Below are 21,578 nucleotides of genomic sequence, written 5' to 3' on the forward strand. Positions count from 1 at the left end.
ATGAATCAGGACAATGGCCGTACAACTGCAGCCAGGTAAGTGTTAGTCTGAACGTCCTGAGAAAGCAGCTGAAGACTGTCTTGGCGGGCTAGTCCGAGGCAGGTCCCTGACTGGATTCTCCGCACTCTGATCCCTCTGACTGACCACTTTCACCCTATACGTGTACACACACAGGGAGAGACTTGTGTCAATTGGCACGGGATGGGGTGAACCGGTCAGGGACCTGCCTCACACTAGTGAGGCACAGTTACAGCCCCCTCTCTGCATTCTCAGAGAAGCGATCGATCCAGCGGCGCCCATGTGACAAACCGAATGCTGCCAGGGAGAACAAAGTTCATTTCCTCCTGGCAGCGGGGCTCACAGTGCAGGCACCGGCAGGATAGTAACGTTATTAATTTTTCTGTTGATAAGTTCCCTTTAAGGCACAGACTTCGACTTCTGCACCATGATTTTTCTTCTTTTTCAACCAGTCTTGTATAGATTTGGTGGTGTGCTTGTGATCATTTTCATGTTTGCAAGACTATAAGTCAAGCTTTAGCTTTTGGACACATTGCAGCATATTTGATTCTACAATTCTGTGGTGTACAGAGGAGTTCTTGGTTGAATCAAAAACTGAAAGATGCCCAGGTCATGTGGCTGCAAAAAAACAAGCCCAAATTCATCACCCGTCCATCAGCACGCTTGACAGATCGTATGAACTGTTTAGGATATGCTGCGCTTGGTTTTCTCCAAACGTGGCGCAGGGCATACTTGTTCAATCTTTTTTCTAACTGTACAGTCATCAACTTGAACATTTAAAATGTCGAGACCTTTAGTGTTTGGGCTGTAGCTCTTGGGTTTTTTTTGCAATTTCTAAGAGCATTGAGGTTTGACCATGGGATGAATTTACCTCAACATCGTCTCATGGTAAGGTCACCAACTGTCTTTAATGTTTTATACTCGTGAATAATTTGTCTCATTGTTAAATGATAGACTTGATAATTTTTTTGGAAATGGCCTTATAACCGTTCCCTGCATTTTCTAAGTTCATCGATTAGGTCTCTCCTCCTTGGCATTTCAAAAATACTCCAGACTGCCAACACATCCGCTTTAAGGGAGGTAGTTTTGCTTGCCGATGAGCAATTAAAAGGGAACATGTCACCTGTTTTGGCTGCTGTAAAGGGCCTTTTACACATAGCGATATCGCTACGTCACCGATTTTGTGACGCAGCAGCGATATCACTAGCGATATCGCTACACGTGACACTTACCTCCGACTGGTTCCCCCGCTTGTTATCGGTGATCGCGCGAGAACGTCCTGGGCCGTTTTCTCGTCGTCGGCTTCCTGCTGGCACCGACGAGCGAGCAATGGACGCAGGCGGAAGAAGTCATCGCCGCGTCTGACAGGTATCGCTCACCGACCGCTGCTGCATCGCTGGTGAGATCTGCCTGTTTGGCAGCTCACTAGCGACCATTTAGAGATGCACCAGCGATCCTGACCGGGTCGTATCGTTGTCGGGATCGCTGGTGCATCGCTAAATGTAACGGGGACTTAAGATGCGGCGGCTGCCTTTCAGGGCTTATCTACAGCATTCTATAATGCCAGTCCGATGGGTGTCGCAGATCCAGCTCTGGCACCTCCCATCTTCTTGTGACGCCGCCCTCCTGTTGCTTCATCGCTCCCCGGCATCGCGCTTCTGTGCAGGCGTACTTCTCTGCCCTGTTGAAGGCAGAGTAAAGTACTGCAATGTCCAGGGACTCTCTGACCTTTCCCGGCCCCTGCATACTGTAGTATTGTGCCCGAAGTATACCTGCGCAGGAGCGCGATAACGGGGAACTATGAAGCAACAGGAGGGCTGCATGGCAAGATGGGAGGCACCGGACCAGTGACACCCATTGGACTGGACCGCCCCCCCCCCCCCGGGTGAGTATAATAAGAAAAATAAGTTTTATCTTGCAGATCGGACCGGGAGCTTATCTACAGCATTATAGAATGCTGTAGATCAGCCCTGAAAGGCGATGGCCACATCTTATAGCAGCCAAAACAGGTGACAGGTTCCCTTTAAGGGTATCTGATTATAAGCACCTGGCTGCTACTTACTCCCTTAATTCCTGTGGAAGAAGTAAAAAGTAAATGTACTTATTTTTCACACACTGCTTTTGCATTTTGGCTTAGTTTTTTTCTAAGTAAGTGATACACCGTAATTTAACCTGTATTGTTCATCTCAGGTTGCATTTCCCTTATTTAAGATCTTCTAAGGACCAGATATTTACATATTATGTATACCCCTCCTCACATGTAAAGCACCATGGAGTAAATGGCGCTATAAAAATAAATAATATCTCTTGATAAGCAAAACCAAGAATTGAAAGAGTATACTTCAGGTTTTTATGACTATGTAATGTATTTTATGCAGTAACCTGTCTTATCTATTCTGTTATTTCCAAAAACTGTTTTTCGGTGATTACTTTGTATCTCCGTTCATACTGCACCCACACACACAAATGATACACCATTTGAAAGGTAAACTTGCCCCCTTCAGCAAGAAAATAGCCAAACCACACATCCACGATTTGATCACAAAATACAGTTTAAACATTAATTTTCATAAACCTGCAGTAAGGAAAAAACGACCTGCAGGTGGCACCACAGTACCCCAAAGCACACTACCACAGAGCTGCTTACAGACATCACAAACAAATCCTAACACTTGCCTTGGGGGCTTTCCAGCTTGCCAAACTGCTTGCCTAGCCTATTTAAGGCACACTGGAGGATTGCACACTTCACTGCAGGTGAGTCACATATGCAAACACATTTGGAAACATGTACTGCCTATTGAATTGCACACTTGCTCCATTCATACTCCACCCACACAAACAAATGATACACCATTTAAAAGGTCAAATGACCTGCAGGTGGCACCACACTACCCCAAAGCACACTACCACAAAACTGCTTACAGACATCACAAGCAAATCCAAACATATGCCTTGGGGTCTTTTCCATCTTGCCCAGCTTATTTCGGGCACATTGGAGGATTGCACACTTCACTGTAGGTGAATCACATATGCCAACACATTGGTAAACATGCACTGCTTTTTTGGTGATTACTTCGCCCCACACACACACAAACGATACACCATTTGAAAGGTAAACTTGCTCCCTTCAGCAAGAAAAGAGCCAAACAAACCACACATTCATGATTTTATCACTAAATACAGTTTAAACATTCATTTCCATAAACCTGCAGAAAGAATCAATTACCTGCAGGTGGCACCTCAACTGGAAGACTTTTTTGGGCCTCTACTTATCAAACCAATTGTATTACCAATCTACATATATAAATACCTGTCTGTGTTCATCAGCTCATGAAATACATTTACATTTGACCTGCTTTTTGTTCTGAAATTGCCTGCGCCCCCGATGACCAGTGTGCAAAGATTTCGCAGGTGCCAAGCTAGTTTTTTTTTTTTTTACTGAAGAAAGGGGGTTTAAAGACTTTTGAGCTTTGATTTTAGCATAGTAATAGAACTATGCAGCAGCTGCAAGTGACTGGCATTCTCACGAGTTAAACAGTCAGGACAGACGTAAACATTGTGGCAATCGTGTTGGCAGATCTTCTGCACCATGGGGCTTTTTTTTTTTTTTTTTACTATTTATTGTTCAGTATAAAGAGGATTGCTACTTAATTGTGTGGGCCGAGAGGAATACAGTAATACAAACTTTTTAGCAGTTTTGCTAATAAAAACATTTTATTAAAAAGTCATGCTTGTGTTGACGCATATTGCGAGTCAAAGATCCTGGGCCCGCCACGATGCACAGATACACCATGAGGGCACATTCACATGTTCAGTCTTTTACATCAGTATTTGTAAACCAAAATCAGGAGGGTTATTCCATGGTAACTTACGTTACATTCACAAGCCAAAAACTGAGTTAATAATGGCTACGGACTGTTCTTTGAAGGCAGGCACAAAAATGAATGATTGTATATTGTACATTAAATTATTCTCAATAGATTTCAACACAGACTGATTTTTCAAGAATACAAAGTAAATACAAAACAGTGTTATTACTTGGTAACTTACGTTACAACACAATGTAGTAACTTGCGTTACAAAGCTGATGGTAACTTACGTTACAACACCATTACTTCATATGAGAAGTAAACTTATTGTAACGTGAGTTACTAACTGTGTTGTAACGCAAGTTACCATGGAATGACCCAGGAGTCGGTGATACATACAGAAGTGGTGCACTTGTTTCTATTGTACTTTTCCTCTGATTGTTCCACTCCTGATTTTAGCTTACAAATACTGATGTAAAATACTGACCATATACTGATTGTGTGACAGTGGCCTTAGAAGAGAACTTTAGAGGCTAATTAAACAATAACCAGTGATCGGATTCCTTCACTGCAAATATCAATTAAATCAGCATAACGACGCCATTATGGCTATGCCTTTACTTTACAGTGTTAAATCCTGCTGAAAAGTCCTCCAAGCTTGTCAAGCTGATGATTTGTTGTAACTGTGCATGAGATCTCAGAATATTCATGGATTTTGTTGGTACTGTAAGAAAGCTGCATTTACAGACCAAATACGCCACAAAAATGCAATGATGCCGCATGTGATCATACCCTTAAACACAGCATAATAAAGGAGTTTAGTGGCTATCCTAGGGACAGTGTCTTACTATAGCTCACCTGGATAGTACTACATTTTATATGCATTCTTTTTAAAACCTATGACCAAAATGTAGAAATGCATTTTTCCAAATTGAGACTGATCTTCTGTGAGTTTGCAGTTAATACAGTCCTCAGATTACGCATCTGGATATTCACACTCCTAGGATTGTTAAAAACCACACGTTCACTTTAGTCCACAGGCCATTACTAGCGATGAGTAAGTATACTGGTTACTCGAGATTTCCCGAGCATGCTCAGGTGATATCCGGGTATTTGGATGTGCTCGGAGATTTAGTTTGTCGCCGTAGGTGCATGATTTGCGGCTGCTAGACAGCCTGAATACACGTAGGAATTTCCTAACAAACCGGCAACCCCCCACATATATTGCCGCAAGTCATGCAGCTGCGTCGACAAAACAAATCTCCAAGCAAATCCAAATACTCGGAGATCACCCGAGCATGCTCGGGAAATCTCGAGTAATGCGTACACTCGCTCATCACTAGTCATTACAATGGTATTGAATACATTTTTTCATTTTAAGGCAAATTATATTTTTCTGGAGTATAATGTGGGGATTTTGCTCAAATTGTACTGATTTGAGTATTCAGAAACTTGGAAGCAACTCTGCTATGCTGGGCAGATACCTGGTGACGCGAGCAATATTTAACAAGAAAACCACATAAGTTGCGGGGATTTGACCTTACCCTCCTTGGCTGATCTGACAGCTGAGGACCCCAGTTGCTCCAGCAAGATTGCTGGCAGGGTAAATGCAGCGATGTTAGTAGAAGGTGGGCTGTCGCAAGTCGTAAAGAATACTGGTTTTGTTCAGTGTCGTTGAGTAACCGTTTTACTTACTGTGTCAAGTCTTGGCCACATTCCGCACACAAGCCCTTCATAACCACTGGATGGTTACAACTTGATAACCTTACCAAAACACCCCTGTAAGAAAATCACACAAAAGAAAAAGACATTAAACATGTGTAACATGTAGAGATCTATAGGCTAACCTTTCTGCGTAAGTAACCCAAAAAAAATACAAACTAACATACTGCAACACTGTTTATTTGGGATCACTGTCTTGCTGAAATGTCCACCCTTGTTTCAGCTTTACTATCCTGGTAAATGGCAACAGATTTTCATCATGAATGTCTAGAAACATTTGTCCATTCATTCCTCATTCAATTAAAAAAAAAAAAAAAAACAGCCCCACCTAGAAACTTTACTGTTGGTATGGTGTTTTTGGGGTGACATGCAGTGCATTTTGGCCTCCAAACATGGTGTGTATTATGGCATCCAAAGAGTTCAATTTTGGTCTCATCTGACCAGATTAAATTCTCCCAGTATTTCAGAGGATTGTCTAATGTTATTGAGAAAACTGTAAACATGCTTGAACATGCTTTTTGTTCAGCAATAGTCTTGGGTGGCGAGTGTGCATATAGGCTAAAGAGGTGGAGTTCATTATGGTTGAGTGCATCAATATGTTTTGCAACAATAAGGTTGCAAAGGTCTTGAGACAGTGCAGTGGTTTTACCCATCATGACCCATCATGATCTTTTCTTTAAATGTACAATACCTTTTCACTGTATCATTTCTCATTATTACACATAACTTAAATTTATGGACATCTATGGTTTAATTTCTATGCCTGTGTGGATTGGATGGGTTGTTAGTTACAGATATCTGGTGAGAATTTCGTGTCAATGTAAGTCTAACTATGGTTATACCAAACTTGCATTTTTAAACTACGGTAAGAGGTAAAAAGGGAAAAAAGAATTGGCATGCTATGGTATGGGCTCAGCTACAGAGGCTGCTGGATACATGGGGGACCCTTCAAGCAATATATGTCCTGAGTCGGAAAAGGTCTAAAGAGGTAGTCCCATAATTGAAAGTTATACCCCATACATAAGAGATAACTTACTGGTCACTGAGGGTTACACCACCTGGGCACCCAGTGATCACAAGGAAGAGGAGCTCCGTCTGAATGGAGTAAAGGTGGAACATGGTTGACCTCCAATCCATTAATTTTAAACGGAAATAGCCTAAGGTTGTACTCTGAACTCTCCAGCAGTCCCATACTAAATTAATGGAACTGTACACCTACACTACATTCAGACGGGGCACTACAGCACTGAACTCTCTCCTGGATTGAAAGTGATGATGTCCTGATCACCAATCACCTGATCTGCAAGAAATCAATGGCCTCAAAAGGACATGTCACGGGATGGTCATGACATCAATCCTTAAATGGGCAGAACGGTGGCTCAGTGGATAGCACTACAGCTTTGCAGCGCTGGAGTCCTGGGTTCGAATCCCACCAAGGACAACATCTGCAAGGAGTTTGTATGTTCTCCCCGTGTTTGCGTTTCTTCCCACACTCCAAAGACATACTGATAGGGAATGTAGATGATAATGTGTGCAAAGTGTAAAGCGCTGCGGAATATGATAGCGCTATATAAAAATAAAGATTATTATTAAGGTCCATCAAACAAAGAGCAGCAGCAGATTCTGGTGAAAAATGTGGCTTTTTTGTAAAGTTTCCCTATATAAACAGAATGGAAAACCACTGACAAAACCTTGCTAGATTCCAAAGCACTATACAGAATAAGGCCTAGTGCATATGGCCATGGACCTGCACTACCCATCTGTAGCCATGTTACTAGCACACACTCCTCAAACATTGCGATAATGCAGTGTTTAACCATGTACTGTACTTTTCTGTAGCTCAATTTAGAAAACCCCATGTAAAATCTTATAAAGGAAAGACATCCTTTTCAGACCTTTCAAGCAGGCTTACCATTTTGCGACACAGCACCTTCACAGCCCGCAGCACTTTACTGACACGATCAACAAAGTCCCCTTTGGGATTTGAACCCAGGACCCTAGCAATACAAAGCAACAATGCTAACCACTGAGCCACTGTGAGTGTGAACAATTCGCCAGAGGTTAAAAAAATATAAAGGCGGATGTACTCCTGTACGGGCACTCATGTTTTTCTGATAAATCCGGTTTCAAATATTATAAAACACAATTTAGCGCCTGCTGCTTTTATGTATCACTATCAACTGGCTGTAAAATGCCTTTCACAGCCAAATCGGTCAGATGCGAGGTCTCCAGAAGCCCCTGTGTAGCTCAATTCAATTAGTAATAGCAATATATACATTGTTTGGGTTTTTTTAAACTTAGGAGAAATATGTGAAAGTTAATTTTCACCGACTTCATCTTTTTCACTTATGAACTGTCCGGTCCTAATCTTCCATAAGTAAATATACTTGTAGCTCAGAAAATCAGAAATATAATTGGAAAGCGCAGTATGTGCCTTGCCTGGCTTCCCTCCTGTGTGCTAGACAACCTCCTCCCTGGAGTAGCACATGGCAAGGTTCAGCTGCCGGCACACCCCTTCCTTACAGAAGCAATTGTTTACCACCTATCCTCAAAGGCAGCCATGGAAAACAAAAATGGCCCTTTCTCCCATCTCTCCAGAGACTGCAGCTCCACAGATGGGAACAGACAGATGTGTTTTGCAAAGTATAGCAAGCCGCTTTGCTGGATAAAAGCTGCTACCAAACAGTTGTCCTACCCCATTCTGTACCCACACTAATGCAGCTCTTCCCATTACTATCTGCAGATTAATGTCATTATAGATCCTTTGTTGGAGGCTTCTCGCTCCTAACAATCAGCCTGCGGGCAGCACAGCTACTCACTAGCACTGCGTTACGGAGAGACGAGGTGCTGTCCTGCTGGAAGCGCACTAGAACACTTCTCAACAGCTTAGTGCACTGCCGATTACCAGAAAAAGATATGAACATTAATCATCAACTTATAAATCATGCTGAATTACAGAAAATAAAAATATAAGGCGTGTCGGCAGTTTTCAGCCGTGCCACGGTCGGTACACATTCATACTCTTAATGGTGCTCTTTATTAGGGTATAATCATACACACTCCATGACTGCTGGCGCAAATCCAAGCGTGTGATGCAGAAAAACACATTTACGTGTCACAGGTGAATTTGCCCTTATACAGTGTCATTAGAAAGTTACCTGTTGTGTAAATCAGATTTGTATATTTAAGGGAATCTGCCAGCAGGTTTTTTAATTTGAGAACAGCATGATGTAGGGGCAGAGGCCCTGATTCCAGCAATGTATCACTAACTGGGATGCTTACTGTAGAGGAGAGGATCACTAGAGGACAAGCAAACCTGCTGCCGTGTAGTCATCCGTATTCTTGTGCTCTGTGCAACTCCACCAACATCACTGACTGGGAACTTTCTGTGTACACTCTGCATAGGTAGACAGCTGCCAATCGGTGTGCGCGGTTAGACAGAGCTCAGTATTCAGAAAACCGGAAGATCTGCAGCAGAGAAAACTGAGAAGTGCAGCAAGCAGTCCAGTAATACATGTAGGATCTCTGCCCCTACACCATGCTGCTCGCAGATGAAAAAGACATAGGATCCACCATTCACAATGTGATGTAACAGCTCACCTTCTCCCCCTCCATTCATAAAGACCAAGTCAGAGCGTGCATGACAGTTCTCCAGGTTCAATGCCACTATAACTGACCAGATGGCGTTACCCTTTTCTCAGTCTCGTGGTCCCAAGAGGGGATGTTCCCCATGTGGGAGATGTGTTGCATGCCCCAGTATTGAGCGCACTACTGTATTCCACTCTTCGGATGGCAGCACGAAATTTAAAAATCACACAATTACATGCACCCCAGCATTATAGAATGCTGCATATCATGCCTGCAAGGTGGTGGCCGTATCTCATGTTGGCCAAACCTATCGACAGGTTCACTTTAACAAAACTTTACTGATACAGTTGTGTGTGCATAACATGCGTTCTTAACCTGCAGACTATGCACAATTAATGTTACTCCATGGAGAAAATCTGCACATAAAACACCGGAGGTCAATTTACGCTTTCTATTAAGTCAGTCCACTATGCTGGAACTGCAAGACGCTGCGTTTGTGACTCAAAGATATGCGCCCTTACCCTAAAATAACCTCAGCAGGTATTCACCCTCTCTGGGTCCAGAGACTGCTCCCTGGCACAGCACGTGTCACAGTTCTAGCCAGTCACTGAGATCACTACACATGCATCGAGCTCAGCGACAGCACCGAAGCGGACAGCCCGCGGTGACCTGCGCTGTTGATGTGCCACCACCACTGCAGCCAAAACCCTGGGACCAGAGCATTGGTAGGAAACAGCCTGTGGACCCAGGGGGGTGAGCATCTATTGAAGTTTGTTATTTTAGGTATTTTACAGTTTGAGGCCCACTCTCCTGACATTGGACAACCCTTTAATTCATGGACATAAAACAAGGCTCATCAGTAATAGAGCACCATGCACTGTATTTAAGGCCTAATTTGGAGACTTGCAAAGCAATGGCTCACAATTAAAGGGGTTGTTCACTACTAGGACAACCCATTCTTGACCAAAATGTTTGGGGCCCATAAAATAATAAAGCTTATACTCACCTCCCGTGCCGGCAGTCATTCTCCCCGGGGCTTCTGTGCTAATGTTGTGACACGTCACAGCGCTGACGTCACTGTACCAGCCTTCCAACAAATCGACCATGAAAATGAAGTCCGGGCTGCCTCTGGGGTATGACGTTATCCAAGTAGTGGATAACTTCAGTGAATGACTTCAAGAAACCCAAAAATGTGGCCTTACTTAGGAAACTACACATCTAGACGTTTAGCATGGTGTGAAATCACAATTTTTCTTGATGGAAAACAAGTGAATGTGGGTCATGAAGGAATCTTTTTCAAAGTTGGCACAGTACAAGCAAAAGGCAAAAACAAAAGAAGTTGTTCAAAACCTCTTCAAAAACACTTCAGGAAGGGAAAAAAAAAACTCACAACTATTCTCAAATAAGAGGTTTCCGGAAACGGGTTTCTACTTGAAAGCCAAAAAAAAAAAAAATCTGCACATAAGATTATAGCATGTTCACACAACTTTTTTTTTCAGCGTGGGACAGAACAGACAGGTAGGGATATGGTTGTTTTTTATTTGTGTTATTAGAGTAGACGAGGGATTCAGTGGAATGGGCATTAAGTGACTATAACCGTGTTTGTGATTTTACCAAGCCTTGAGCTTGATGTCAACGGACAATACAAAGGTGACAACTGGGCAGCTGTGGGCTGCTATTTTTAGGTTGGGCAGGCCCAATACCCATGGCCCCTTAACAGGCTGAGAATAACAGACCCCAGCTGTCTGCTTTAGCAAGGCTGGTTGTCAAAAGTGGGTGGGGGGGGGGGGGGGGGGGGACACCACGCAGTTTTTTTTTTTTTTAAATTAGTTAATTAAAAAAATACAGTGTGGGGACCACTCCATTCTTGATAACCAACCTTGCTAAAGCTGACAGCTGAGGGTTGCAGGCTCCAGCAGTCAGTTTTGCCTGGCTTGTTATCAAAAATACAGGAGAAACAAGACATTTTTACATTTATAGCGCAGCAGCAGCTGAAGAGTACTCCAATCAGCCACCGCCTGCACTCACTGTTAACAGTTGAGTACAGCTCTCAACATTGCCACCTGCTAGCACTGATTGCAGCGCGAGCATGGGACAGCAATGCGAATTGTCTTCAGCACCCGGCACAGGGAACAGAGCAAACTGTACCGCTGATTCCCAGGCACCGGTATGTGTGATACTGATGCAACACAGTTTCCACACGTATTAAATACATGGACACTGCTATCTCCTGGGTACTGGCTTTTCCAGTACCAGAAATATCAGGATGTGTGAAAGCCCTTAGACTCATTCACACATCCGATTTTCATGTACAAGTGCTATCTGTGATGTCATGGATAGCACTTGCACCTGTGACAGTATAGAGGGAAAATTCATATGTCGAGGATTTTTCTATCGCGGAGACATGTCCAATTTTAACCAGAGGAATGAATCAAAATCAGCAATGCAAAAAAAAAAAACTTGAGCCACACTAGGAGAACATAAGTTCAATTTTTTTTTCCCCCCACATAATGTCAAGATGGAGACATTTTTTCTTTTCATTTCTCCACATAAGAGAAAATCAGATGACACTCATACTCACACTGATCAGAATTATTTAGGTCATTTTTTATAGCATTTGAAAAAAAAATAAATCGGATGTGTGAATGAGGCCTTAGGGTATGTGCACATGCCATCTTTTAAACGCTGGCATACCTGCACCATTTTTAAGCAGAAGAAGTTGACTGTTTTTCCTGAAGAGTTGTCCTTCTAAAGAAGCTTCAGTGTCAGCAATAATGTCGACTTTTTTTTTTTTTTTTTTTTTTTTTTACTTCACATATAAATTGGTGGCTCTTCCAAGGGACTTTGGAAGACTGAAGCAGTTAAAAGTTACAAAAGGTAGAACATATGCAAAGCAAGCAGTTTTGACATCGCAGAGCATGGGCATGATTTTTAGCTTTATCTATCGTTTTTTCAAGCAGATTCCAGGCAGAATCAGCCAGAAAAATATAAATTGTGCACATACTCCAAACGATGACTTGCAGCCTATACTTTAGGATTTTGCGAGTCTTAACTTCTTCAGGTTTAAAAAAAAAAAAAACACCATGTAGTTAAAAGCAGAGAACAGACGATCCTTGAGATGTTTTTTACATGGATGTTTTTGGCCGCCTGAAAAAGTGTGTGTACACATACCCCAAGACTGTCAGAACACTTTTACATTACTGCAGCCCTAAGAGAAGTCTGCATATTAGATATTTCTTTCAAAAAAATTGTATTAGTTTTTATAGCAACAAAGGGAAATATGTGAAAACAAGGGAAAATCTTATAAAATAGAAAATAAAATTTGCAATATATAATTTATTTTACAGCTTTGTTCGTAAGTTCATGGGACATTTCAGATCATCAGAGCTGACCTGGGTTCACATAAGACCCTGCCAATTCTGGCACAATAAAGGGATCAATATGATCAGATTATAATGGAAATACTGGAGTAATTACCACATTTCATACACAGCGCTCAGACAATGCAATAGAGTTGCAAAAGAGCAGTATTTGCCCAATATGTCAGAACCTTTTTTTGCATCGTTCACTTGGTGGAACTTGCAGGAAGGGGCTTGGTCTCTAAAGGACTAACTAATCACTATAAGTTACACCAGGAAATGATGTAGTCATCTCGTGCCAGCTAATTTTATTAAAGGGAACCTGTCAGCAGATTCATGCTCCCCAGCACCACGGGCAGCGCGCCTCCCTCCCCAGCACCGCGCCTCCCTCCCCAGCACCACAGGCACAGTGCCTCCCTCCTGGGTTGCATGACTGCAGCCAGGTATATTTTTCACTGACAATACATTTTATGGAAAATATACATAAGAGATCTGTCTGGGGACCATATCCAGACAGGAGACTAGTCCGCACATGTACTCCAATAGCCCCCAGCCTGATCTTCAAACTATACAGCTCTGGCAAAAATTAAGAGACCACTGCAACATTTTCAGTTTGTCTGATTTTACTATTTATATGTATATTTTTGAGTAAAAGGTAAATTGCTCTTTTATTCTATAAACTACTGACAACATGTCTCCGAATTGTAAAGCACTAAATTTTGCATTTATTTTCAGAAAATGAGAAATGGTCAAAATAAAAAAAATGCAGTGCTTGTAGACCTCAAATAATGCTAAGAAAACAAGCTCATAATCATTTAGAAACAACACTACTAATGTTATAACTCAGGAAGAGTTCAGAAATCAATATTTTGTGGAATAAAAAAGATTTTTAATCACAGCTTTCATGCGTCTTGGCATGCTTTCCACCAGTCTTTCACACTGCTTTTGGATGACCTTATGTCACTCCTGGTACAAAAATGTAAGTAGTTCTTCTTTGTTTGATGGCTTGTGACTATCCATCTTCCTCTTGATTACATTCCAGAGGTTTTCAATGGGGTTCAGGTCTGGAGAATGGGCTGGCCATGACAGGGATTTGATGTGGTGGTCCTTCAGCCACACATTGATTGACCTGTGTAGCATGGCGCACTGTCATGCTGGAAAAAACAGTCCTCAACTCTAAATACCTTGGCAGAAGGAATCAACTGTTTTTCCAGGATAACCTTGTATGTGGCTTGATTCATACGTCCTTCGGAAAGATTATCCAACCCAGTTCCAGCCTTGCTGAATCATCCCAAGATCACCGATCCTCCACCAAATTTCACAGTGAGTACAAGATACTGTTGGCTTGTACGCCTCTCCAGGTCTCCATCTAAGCATTAGTCGACCAGGTATAGGGCAAAGCTGAAAATTAGACTCATCAGATACGATTACCTTACTCCAGTCCTCTATGGTCCAATCCTTATGGTCTTTGGCACACTTCAGCCTGGCTCTCCTTTGCTTCTCAATGATGAAAGGCTTTTTTCTACCTTTACATGACTTGAGCCCTGCCTCTAGGAAGGAGTCTGTTACGAACTGTTCTTGCCGTGCACTTTACCCCAGCTGCCATTTGACATTCCCTTTGTAGGTCACTTGATGCCATCCTACGGATGCTGAGTGACATTCGAATAAGATGACGGTCATCCCTGTCAGTGGAGAGTTGTTTTCTCCCTCTGCCGGTCTGTAAGCTTTGTTGTCCCCAATGTCTGCTGCTTGATCTTGTTGTAATGGATTGAAGTCTTAGAAATTTTAAGGATGGAGGCAACATGACGTTCAGTGTCCCTCTGCTAGTAAAGCCAGAATTGAGCCCTTCTTTTCCTCACTCAAGGCTTTTCTTTTCAACTCCTTTGGCATGGTTAAAAGTCATTTTGTCATTCCTATTACTTTTGGGATATTACTAGCACTTTTTTTTGCCATCCAGTTTGTCCTATTGCAAGAGGATTGTGAACACCACAGCAAGGTTTTTTTTTTATACTTTCCTTCGTTAAATAGGATTTGGTTCAGGTGATCACCTAATCAGAAGCCCATTAAGTAGAATGAGGTGTACTCTGGTTGGAATCCAACTGACACTGGAATGGAATGGCTGTCAGACATGTAGAGAAGCTGATTTTTATAAAACTGTGCAGTGGTCTCTTAATTTTTGCCAGAGCTGTATATTCAGAGAGAAATATACCTGGCTGCAATCATGCAGCTTAAAGGACTAATTAAAGGGACACCACTTGTACAGAGTCCGGTGGGCGGTCCTGACCTAATCAACATCCTCACAGGCCACATTGTTTGTTCCCTTTGCTTCCTTGGGGCAACAGAGTTACCAGCAAATTCAGAGACAAATCGTTTCCAGAGCGATGATTGCATTCCTTCATTCATCATATAAGTAAGCTCCATTTGTCATTTTGTTTATGATTGAAAAAAAGGCCGCTTGTTGGCCGATACGTTGGTTTAATGATGCATTTTGGATGAAATTAAGGAATAGAATCCTCTCTGTGGTGCCTTGGAAACGATTGGTCCCTGGACCCGCCACAGGCCGATTTACCATTATAAGACATGTTCAGCCTTCCACGGGCAGAAGAAGCCAACACCAGAACACATCAGATCACGGCCACTGTGGTGGTGTCTCAGAGTGACTTGTAATGGCAACCACAGGCCTGTGGATGACAGCGGGCTGTATAGGAGGATGGCCTATACTATAGCTAGGTACACACGAGCAGATATTCTGTTACCTGAGAGAAGCGGGTAGATTATGCCAATCACATACTGATAACATTCTGTTAGATGAGAAGAGGGAAAAAAAAGTCTCCATCTTGTCAATCTGTGGAAATCAGACTGCACTCAGATGTCATCCAAGTGCAGTCTCACTGAGTTGCGTGGCCGAGAGCGATCTGAATATCAGATCAAAGTTACGGCCATGTGCACAAGCTCTTAGGGAAAGCCATGAGATTTGTGGGGGTCTGACTCCCACCCATCAGCTGCGCACCTCTGGCCGGTGAGAACTGCTGATTAGTTGGCGCGCCAGGTGTATCGGAAGACTGACATGATGAAAATAAAGTCTCTCTTTGTAGCAGCACGTGCTATTCTCCAGATATCTCACAATATCAGAAAAACAAAACAAGCCCCTAAGAAGGGAAACAAGAGAACAGAAGAAGCCCCCCACACAGAAGGATGGGCCCAGCGCTCAGACCACAGGCTGGACAGCCCCAGACTTTCTCCCCGCATGAGGCTGCGGACACGGTGCTGCCCCCATCGCTGGCAGGTGGAGAGACGACATTTCTGGGCAGCAGCGCTCAGCACAGCCGTGAATGGGTTAACCCGCCCGGCGCCGCGGCCTGATGTAAACAGCCGCACCACGAGGACGCCCTCCCGCGGCTCTTACCCCGCGCACACCACCTGGCCCGGCTTCACACACAGCTCCAGCACCACTCCGGCCCGGTCCGACTTGACTTTCCTCTCGGGCGCTCTGGGAGGCCTCCCGGCCTCGTCCTGTGAGCCTCGGCGCTCCTTCACGTCGGCCCCCGGGATAGTGACTCCGAGGGCCAGAACGGAGCCGATCTGCACCGACGTCCCAGCAGACACCTTCCATTCCAGCAGGCGCATGGGTCGGGGCCCCGGGAGGCGGACGTCGTTGCATTGGCTCGGCTTGGACACTTCCCCGTCCTCCTGCGCTCTCATGCTGAGCATGTCCCGGCCCACACTCCGCCAGGCTGGGCGTCCGCTCGCTGGAGATGCTGAATTCTAGTGGGCGCAAGGACCTACCATGACGTCACGCCCATGTGACCAAACTCTAGTGTGGGAGGAGCCTGTACACACTATACAGGAAGTGCAGAGGGAACTGCCGCATGCCAGTCCACACTCGGAGCTGCGGGCGGTGTAAGAGAGAGGTGTGATAGAGAGGGACATGGGGGAAGAGAGGTGTGATAGAGAGGGACGTGGGGGTGAGAGGTGTGATAGAGAGGGACGTGGGGGTGAGAGAGGTGTGATAGAGAGGGACGTGGGGGAAGAGAGGTGTGATAGAGAGGGACGTGGGGGTGAGAGAGGTGTGATGGAGAGGGACGTGGGGGTGAGAGAGGTGTGATAGAGAGGGACGTGGGGGAAGAGAGGTGTGATGGAGAGGGACGTGGGGGTGAGAGAGGTGTGATGGAGAGGGACGTGGGGGTGAGAGAGGTGTGATAGAGAGGGACGTGGGGGAAGAGAGGTGTGATAGAGAGGGACGTGGGGGTGAGAGAGGTGTGATGGAGAGGGACGTGGGGGTGAGAGAGGTGTGATAGAGAGGGACGTGGGGGAAGAGAGGTGTGATAGAGAGGGACGTGGGGGTGAGAGAGGTGTGATAGAGAGGGACGTGGGGGAAGAGAGGTGTGATAGAGAGGGACGTGGGGGTGAGAGGTGTGATAGAGAGGGACGTGGGGGTGAGAGAGGTGTGATAGAGAGGGACGTGGGGGAAGAGAGGTGTGATAGAGAGGGACGTGGGGGTGAGAGAGGTGTGATGGAGAGGGACGTGGGGGTGAGAGAGGTGTGATGGAGAGGGACGTGGGGGTGAGAGAGGTGTGATGGAGAGGGACGTGGGGGTGAGAGAGGTGTGATAGAGAGGGACGTGGGGGTGAGAGAGGTGTGATAGAGAGGGACGTGGGGGTGAGAGAGGTGTGATGGAGAGGGACGTGGGGGTGAGAGGTGTGATGGAGAGGGACGTGGGGGAAGAGAGGTGTGATGGAGAGGGACATGGGGGAAGAGAGGTGTGATGGAGAGGGACGTGGGGGTGAGAGAGGTGTGATGGAGAGGGACATGGGGGAAGAGAGGTGTGATGGAGAGGGACGTGGGGGTGAGAGAGGTGTGATGGAGAGGGACGTGGGGGAAGAGAGGTGTGATAGAGAGGGACGTGGGGGTGAGAGGTGTGATGGAGAGGGACATGGGGGAAGAGAGGTGTGATGGAGAGGGACGTGGGGGTGAGAGAGGTGTGATGGAGAGGGACGTGGGGGAAGAGAGGTGTGATAGAGAGGGACGTGGGGGTGAGAGGTGTGATAGAGAGGGACATGGGGGAAGAGAGGTGTGATGGAGAGGGACGTGGGGGTGAGAGAGGTGTGATGGAGAGGGACGTGGGGGTGAGAGAGGTGTGATAGAGAGGGACGTGGGGGTGAGAGAGGTGTGATAGAGAGGGACGTGGGGGAAGAGAGGTGTGATGGAGAGGGACATGGGGGAAGAGAGGTGTGATGGAGAGGGACGTGGGGGTGAGAGAGGTGTGATGGAGAGGGACATGGGGGAAGAGAGGTGTGATGGAGAGGGACATGGGGGAAGAGAGGTGTGATGGAGAGGGACATGGGGGAAGAGAGGTGTGATGGAGAGGGACGTGGGGGTGAGAGAGGTGTGATGGAGAGGGACGTGGGGGTGAGAGAGGTGTGATGGAGAGGGACGTGGGGGTGAGAGAGGTGTGATGGAGAGGGACGTGGGGGAAGAGAGGTGTGATGGAGAGGGACGTGGGGGAAGAGAGGTGTGATGGAGAGGGACGTGGGGGTGAGAGGTGTGATAGAGAGGGACGTGGGGGAGAGGTTTGATAGAGAGGGACATGAGGGTGAGAGAGGTGTGATAGCAAGGGACCTGGGGAGTGAGAGAGGTGTGATAATAAATTTTATTTCTATAGCGCCGACATATTCCGCAGCACTTTACATTTCAGAGGGGATTTGTACAGACAATAGACATTACAGCATAACAATAATCACATAGATTATAACAGATACCAAGAGGAGTGAGGGCCCTGTTCGCAAGCTTACAGTCTATGAGGAAAGAGGTAGACACGAAAAGTGGGTGGTAACAGTTGCCCTGATTGTATGGACCAGCCATAATGTTAAGTGTGTAACAGTACAGACACAGAGGGCTAATGGATGCATAAAGCATGTGGGAACATGATGCGGGGAACCTGGTTATGGTAAAACTTTTGGCTGTGCCACACAGGGATAGATTAGGTTAATGTGTTGAGGCGATAGGCCAGTCTGAATAAATGCGTTTTCTGGGCACGCTTAAAATTGTGGGGATTGGGGACTAATCGTATTGACCTGGGAAGTGCATTCCAAAGAATTGGCGCAGCATGTGTAAAGTCTTGGAGACGGGAGTGGGAGGTTCTGATTAATGAGGATGCTAACCTCAGGTCATCAGCAGAACGGAGGGCGCGGGTAGGATGGTATACTGAAACAAGGGAGGAGATGTAGGGTGGTGCTGAGCCATGGAGAGCTTTGTGGGTGAGGGTAATAAGTTTATACTGAATTCTGGAGTGGATGGGTAGCCCGTGGAATGACTGGCACAAGGTAGAGGCATCGGTGTAACGATTGGTGAGGAATATGATCCTGGCTGCAGCATTCAAGACAGATTGGAGGGGGGAGAGTTTGGTAAGAGGGAGACCGATTAGAAGAGAGTTACAATAGTCGAGACGAGAATGAATAAGAGAGTTTTTGCAGAGTCAAAAGTAAGAAAAGGTCGAATTCTAGAGATGTTTTTAAGGTGCAGATGACATGAGCGAGCTAGTGATCGAATGTGGGGGACGAAGGAAAGCTCGGAGTCAAGTATGACCCCAAGACAGCGGGCCTGTTGCTGGGGAGTAATAGTGGAACCACACACAGAAATGGCAATGTCGGGTATAGGTACATTTGTAGAGGGAGGAAACACAAAGAGTTCAGTCTTTGACAGGTTCAGTTTCAGATATAGTGAGGACATGATGTTGGACACAGCGTTTAGACAATCGCCGGTGTTTTCTAGAAAGGCAGGCGTGATGTCAGGAGAAGAAGCGTATAATTGGGGGTCATCAGCATAGAGATGGTACTGGAAACCAAATCTACTGATTGTTCTACCAATAGAGGCAGTGTACAAGGAGAAGAGGAGGGGGGGAGTGAGAGAGGTGTGATAGAGAGGGACATGGGGGGAAGAGAGGTGTGATGGAGAGGGACATGGGGGTGAGAGAGGTGTGATGGAGAGGGACATGGGGGGTGAGAGAGGTGTGATGGAGAGGGACATGGGGGGGAGAGAGGTGTGCGATAGAGAGCAGTGTCGGACTGGGGTGCCTAGGGCCCACCAGTAACATTAACGGCTCATTTTTCACCTGCATACAAATATGACACGACCCTCGTTCACAAATTTACCTATATCTGTATATAATAATAAACTGGGTAGTTTGGTTAATGAATGCTGAGATTCTGCTTTCTCCTATACAGATTGAATCAATTGAATTATTCCAAGTACTGCCCATATAGTGGGGTTGGGGACCCAGATCTGCACAAGGAGCCATCGGGGGATTACCCTATTACCCTGTGGCCAATCTGAGCCTGATAGAGAGGGACATGGGGGAAGAGAGGTGTGATAAGAGGGAAATGGGGGGTGAGAGGTGTGATAGAGGGGCAGGGGGGTGAGAGGTGTGATGGACATGGGGGGTGAGAGGTGTGATAGAGAGGGACGTGAAGGTGAGAGGTGTGATAAGAGAGGGACATGGGAAGAGAGGTGTGATGGAGAGGTGTGATAGAGAGGGACGTGGGGGTGAGAGAGGTGTGATAGAGAGGGACATGGGGGGTGAGAGGTGTGATAGAGAGGGGTGAAGGTGAGAGGTGTGATAAGAGAGGGACATGGGAAGAGAGGTGTGATGGAGAGGTGTGATAGAGAGGGACATGGGAAGAGAGGTGTGATGGAGAGAGACATGGGGGGTGAGAGAGGTGTGATAGGGACGTGAAGGTGAGAGGTGTGATAAGAGAGGGACATGGGAAGAGAGGTGTGATGGAGAGGTGTGATAGAGAGGGACATGGGAAGAGAGGTGTGATGGAGAGGGACATGGGGGGTGAGAGGTGTGATAGAGAGGGACATGGGGGGGAAGAGAGGTGTGATGGAGGGGCATGGGGGGAAGAGAGGTGTGATAGAGAGGGACATGACGGTGAGAAAAGTGATAGAGAGGGACATGAGGGTGAGAGAGGTGTGATAGAGACGGACGTGGGGGTGAGAGAGGTGTGATAGGGACATGGGAAGAAAGGTGTGATGGAGAGGGACATGGGGGGTGAGAGAGGTGTGATAGGGACATGGGGGAAAGAGTGGTGTGATGGAGAGGGACATGGGGGTGAGAGAGGTGTGATAGAAAGGCACATGGTGAGTGAGAGAGGTGTGATAGGGACGTGGGGAGTTAGAGAGGTGTGATAGGGACATGGGTGAGAGGTGTGATAGAGAGGGACATGGGGGTGAGAGGTGTGATAGAGAGGGACATGAGGATGAGAGGTATGATAGGGACGTGGGGAGTGAGAGAGGTGTGATAGAGGGATGTGGGGAGTGAGAGAGGTGTGATAGAGAGGGACGTGGGGAGTGAGGTGTGATAGCAAGGGACCTGAGGTGTGATAGAGAGGGACGTGGGGAGTGAGAGAGGTGTGATAGAGAGGGACATGGGGGTGATAGAAAGGGACATGGGGGGGAGAGAGGTGTACGATAGAGAGCAGTGTCGGACTGGGGTGCCTAGGGCCCACCAGTAACATTAACTTGAGGGCTCATTTTTCACCTGCATACAAATATGACACGACCCTCGTTCACAAATTTACCTATATCTGTATATAATAATAAACTGGGTAGTTTGGTTAATGAATGCTGAGATTCTGCTTTCTTCTATACAGATTGAATCAATTGAATTATGCCAAGTACTGCCCATATAGTGGGGTTGGGGACCCAGATCTGCACAAGGAGCCACCGGGGGATTACCCTATTACCCTGTGGGCCAGTCCGAGCCTGATAGAGAGGGACATGGGGGAAGAGAGGTGTGATGGAGAGGGACGTGGGGGGTGAGAGAGGTGTGATAGAGATGGACGTGGAGGGTGAGAGGTGTGATAGAGAGGGACATGAGGGTGAGAGAGGTGTGATAGGAACGTGGGGAGTGAGAGAGGTGTGATAGAGGGACGTGGGGTTGAGAGAGGTGTGATAGAGAGGGACATGGGGGAAAGAGGTGTGATGGAGAGGGACGTGGGGGGGTGAGAGGTGTGATAGAGAGGGACATGGGGAGTGAGAGAGGTGTGATAGAGAGGGACATGAGGGGAAGAGGTGTGATGGA

General features: G+C 46.0%; 1 protein-coding gene across 2 annotated transcripts in view; it reads right to left on the reverse strand.

Annotated features, from left to right (window-relative positions):
• Positions 1 to 16,291, reverse strand: part of CTDP1 (CTD phosphatase subunit 1) — a 149,142-nt gene extending 132,851 nt beyond the window's left edge. For both annotated transcript variants that reach the window (XM_073566341.1, XM_073566334.1), the window contains exons 1-2: positions 15,903 to 16,291; positions 5,523 to 5,606 (exon numbers count right to left, since the gene is read on the reverse strand). In XM_073566341.1, the coding sequence (XP_073422442.1) occupies positions 5,523 to 5,606; positions 15,903 to 16,207 (389 nt within the window). In that variant the 5' untranslated portion in view covers positions 16,208 to 16,291. The remainder of the gene's footprint in view (positions 1 to 5,522; positions 5,607 to 15,902) is intronic.
• Between the last annotated feature and the right edge of the window lie 5,287 nt (positions 16,292 to 21,578).

This window comes from Dendrobates tinctorius, unplaced genomic scaffold (assembly GCF_039654945.1).
Source record: "Dendrobates tinctorius isolate UK_male_01 unplaced genomic scaffold, ASM3965494v1 ptg000004l, whole genome shotgun sequence".
In the NCBI taxonomy this organism is placed as follows: domain Eukaryota; kingdom Metazoa; phylum Chordata; class Amphibia; order Anura; family Dendrobatidae; genus Dendrobates; species Dendrobates tinctorius.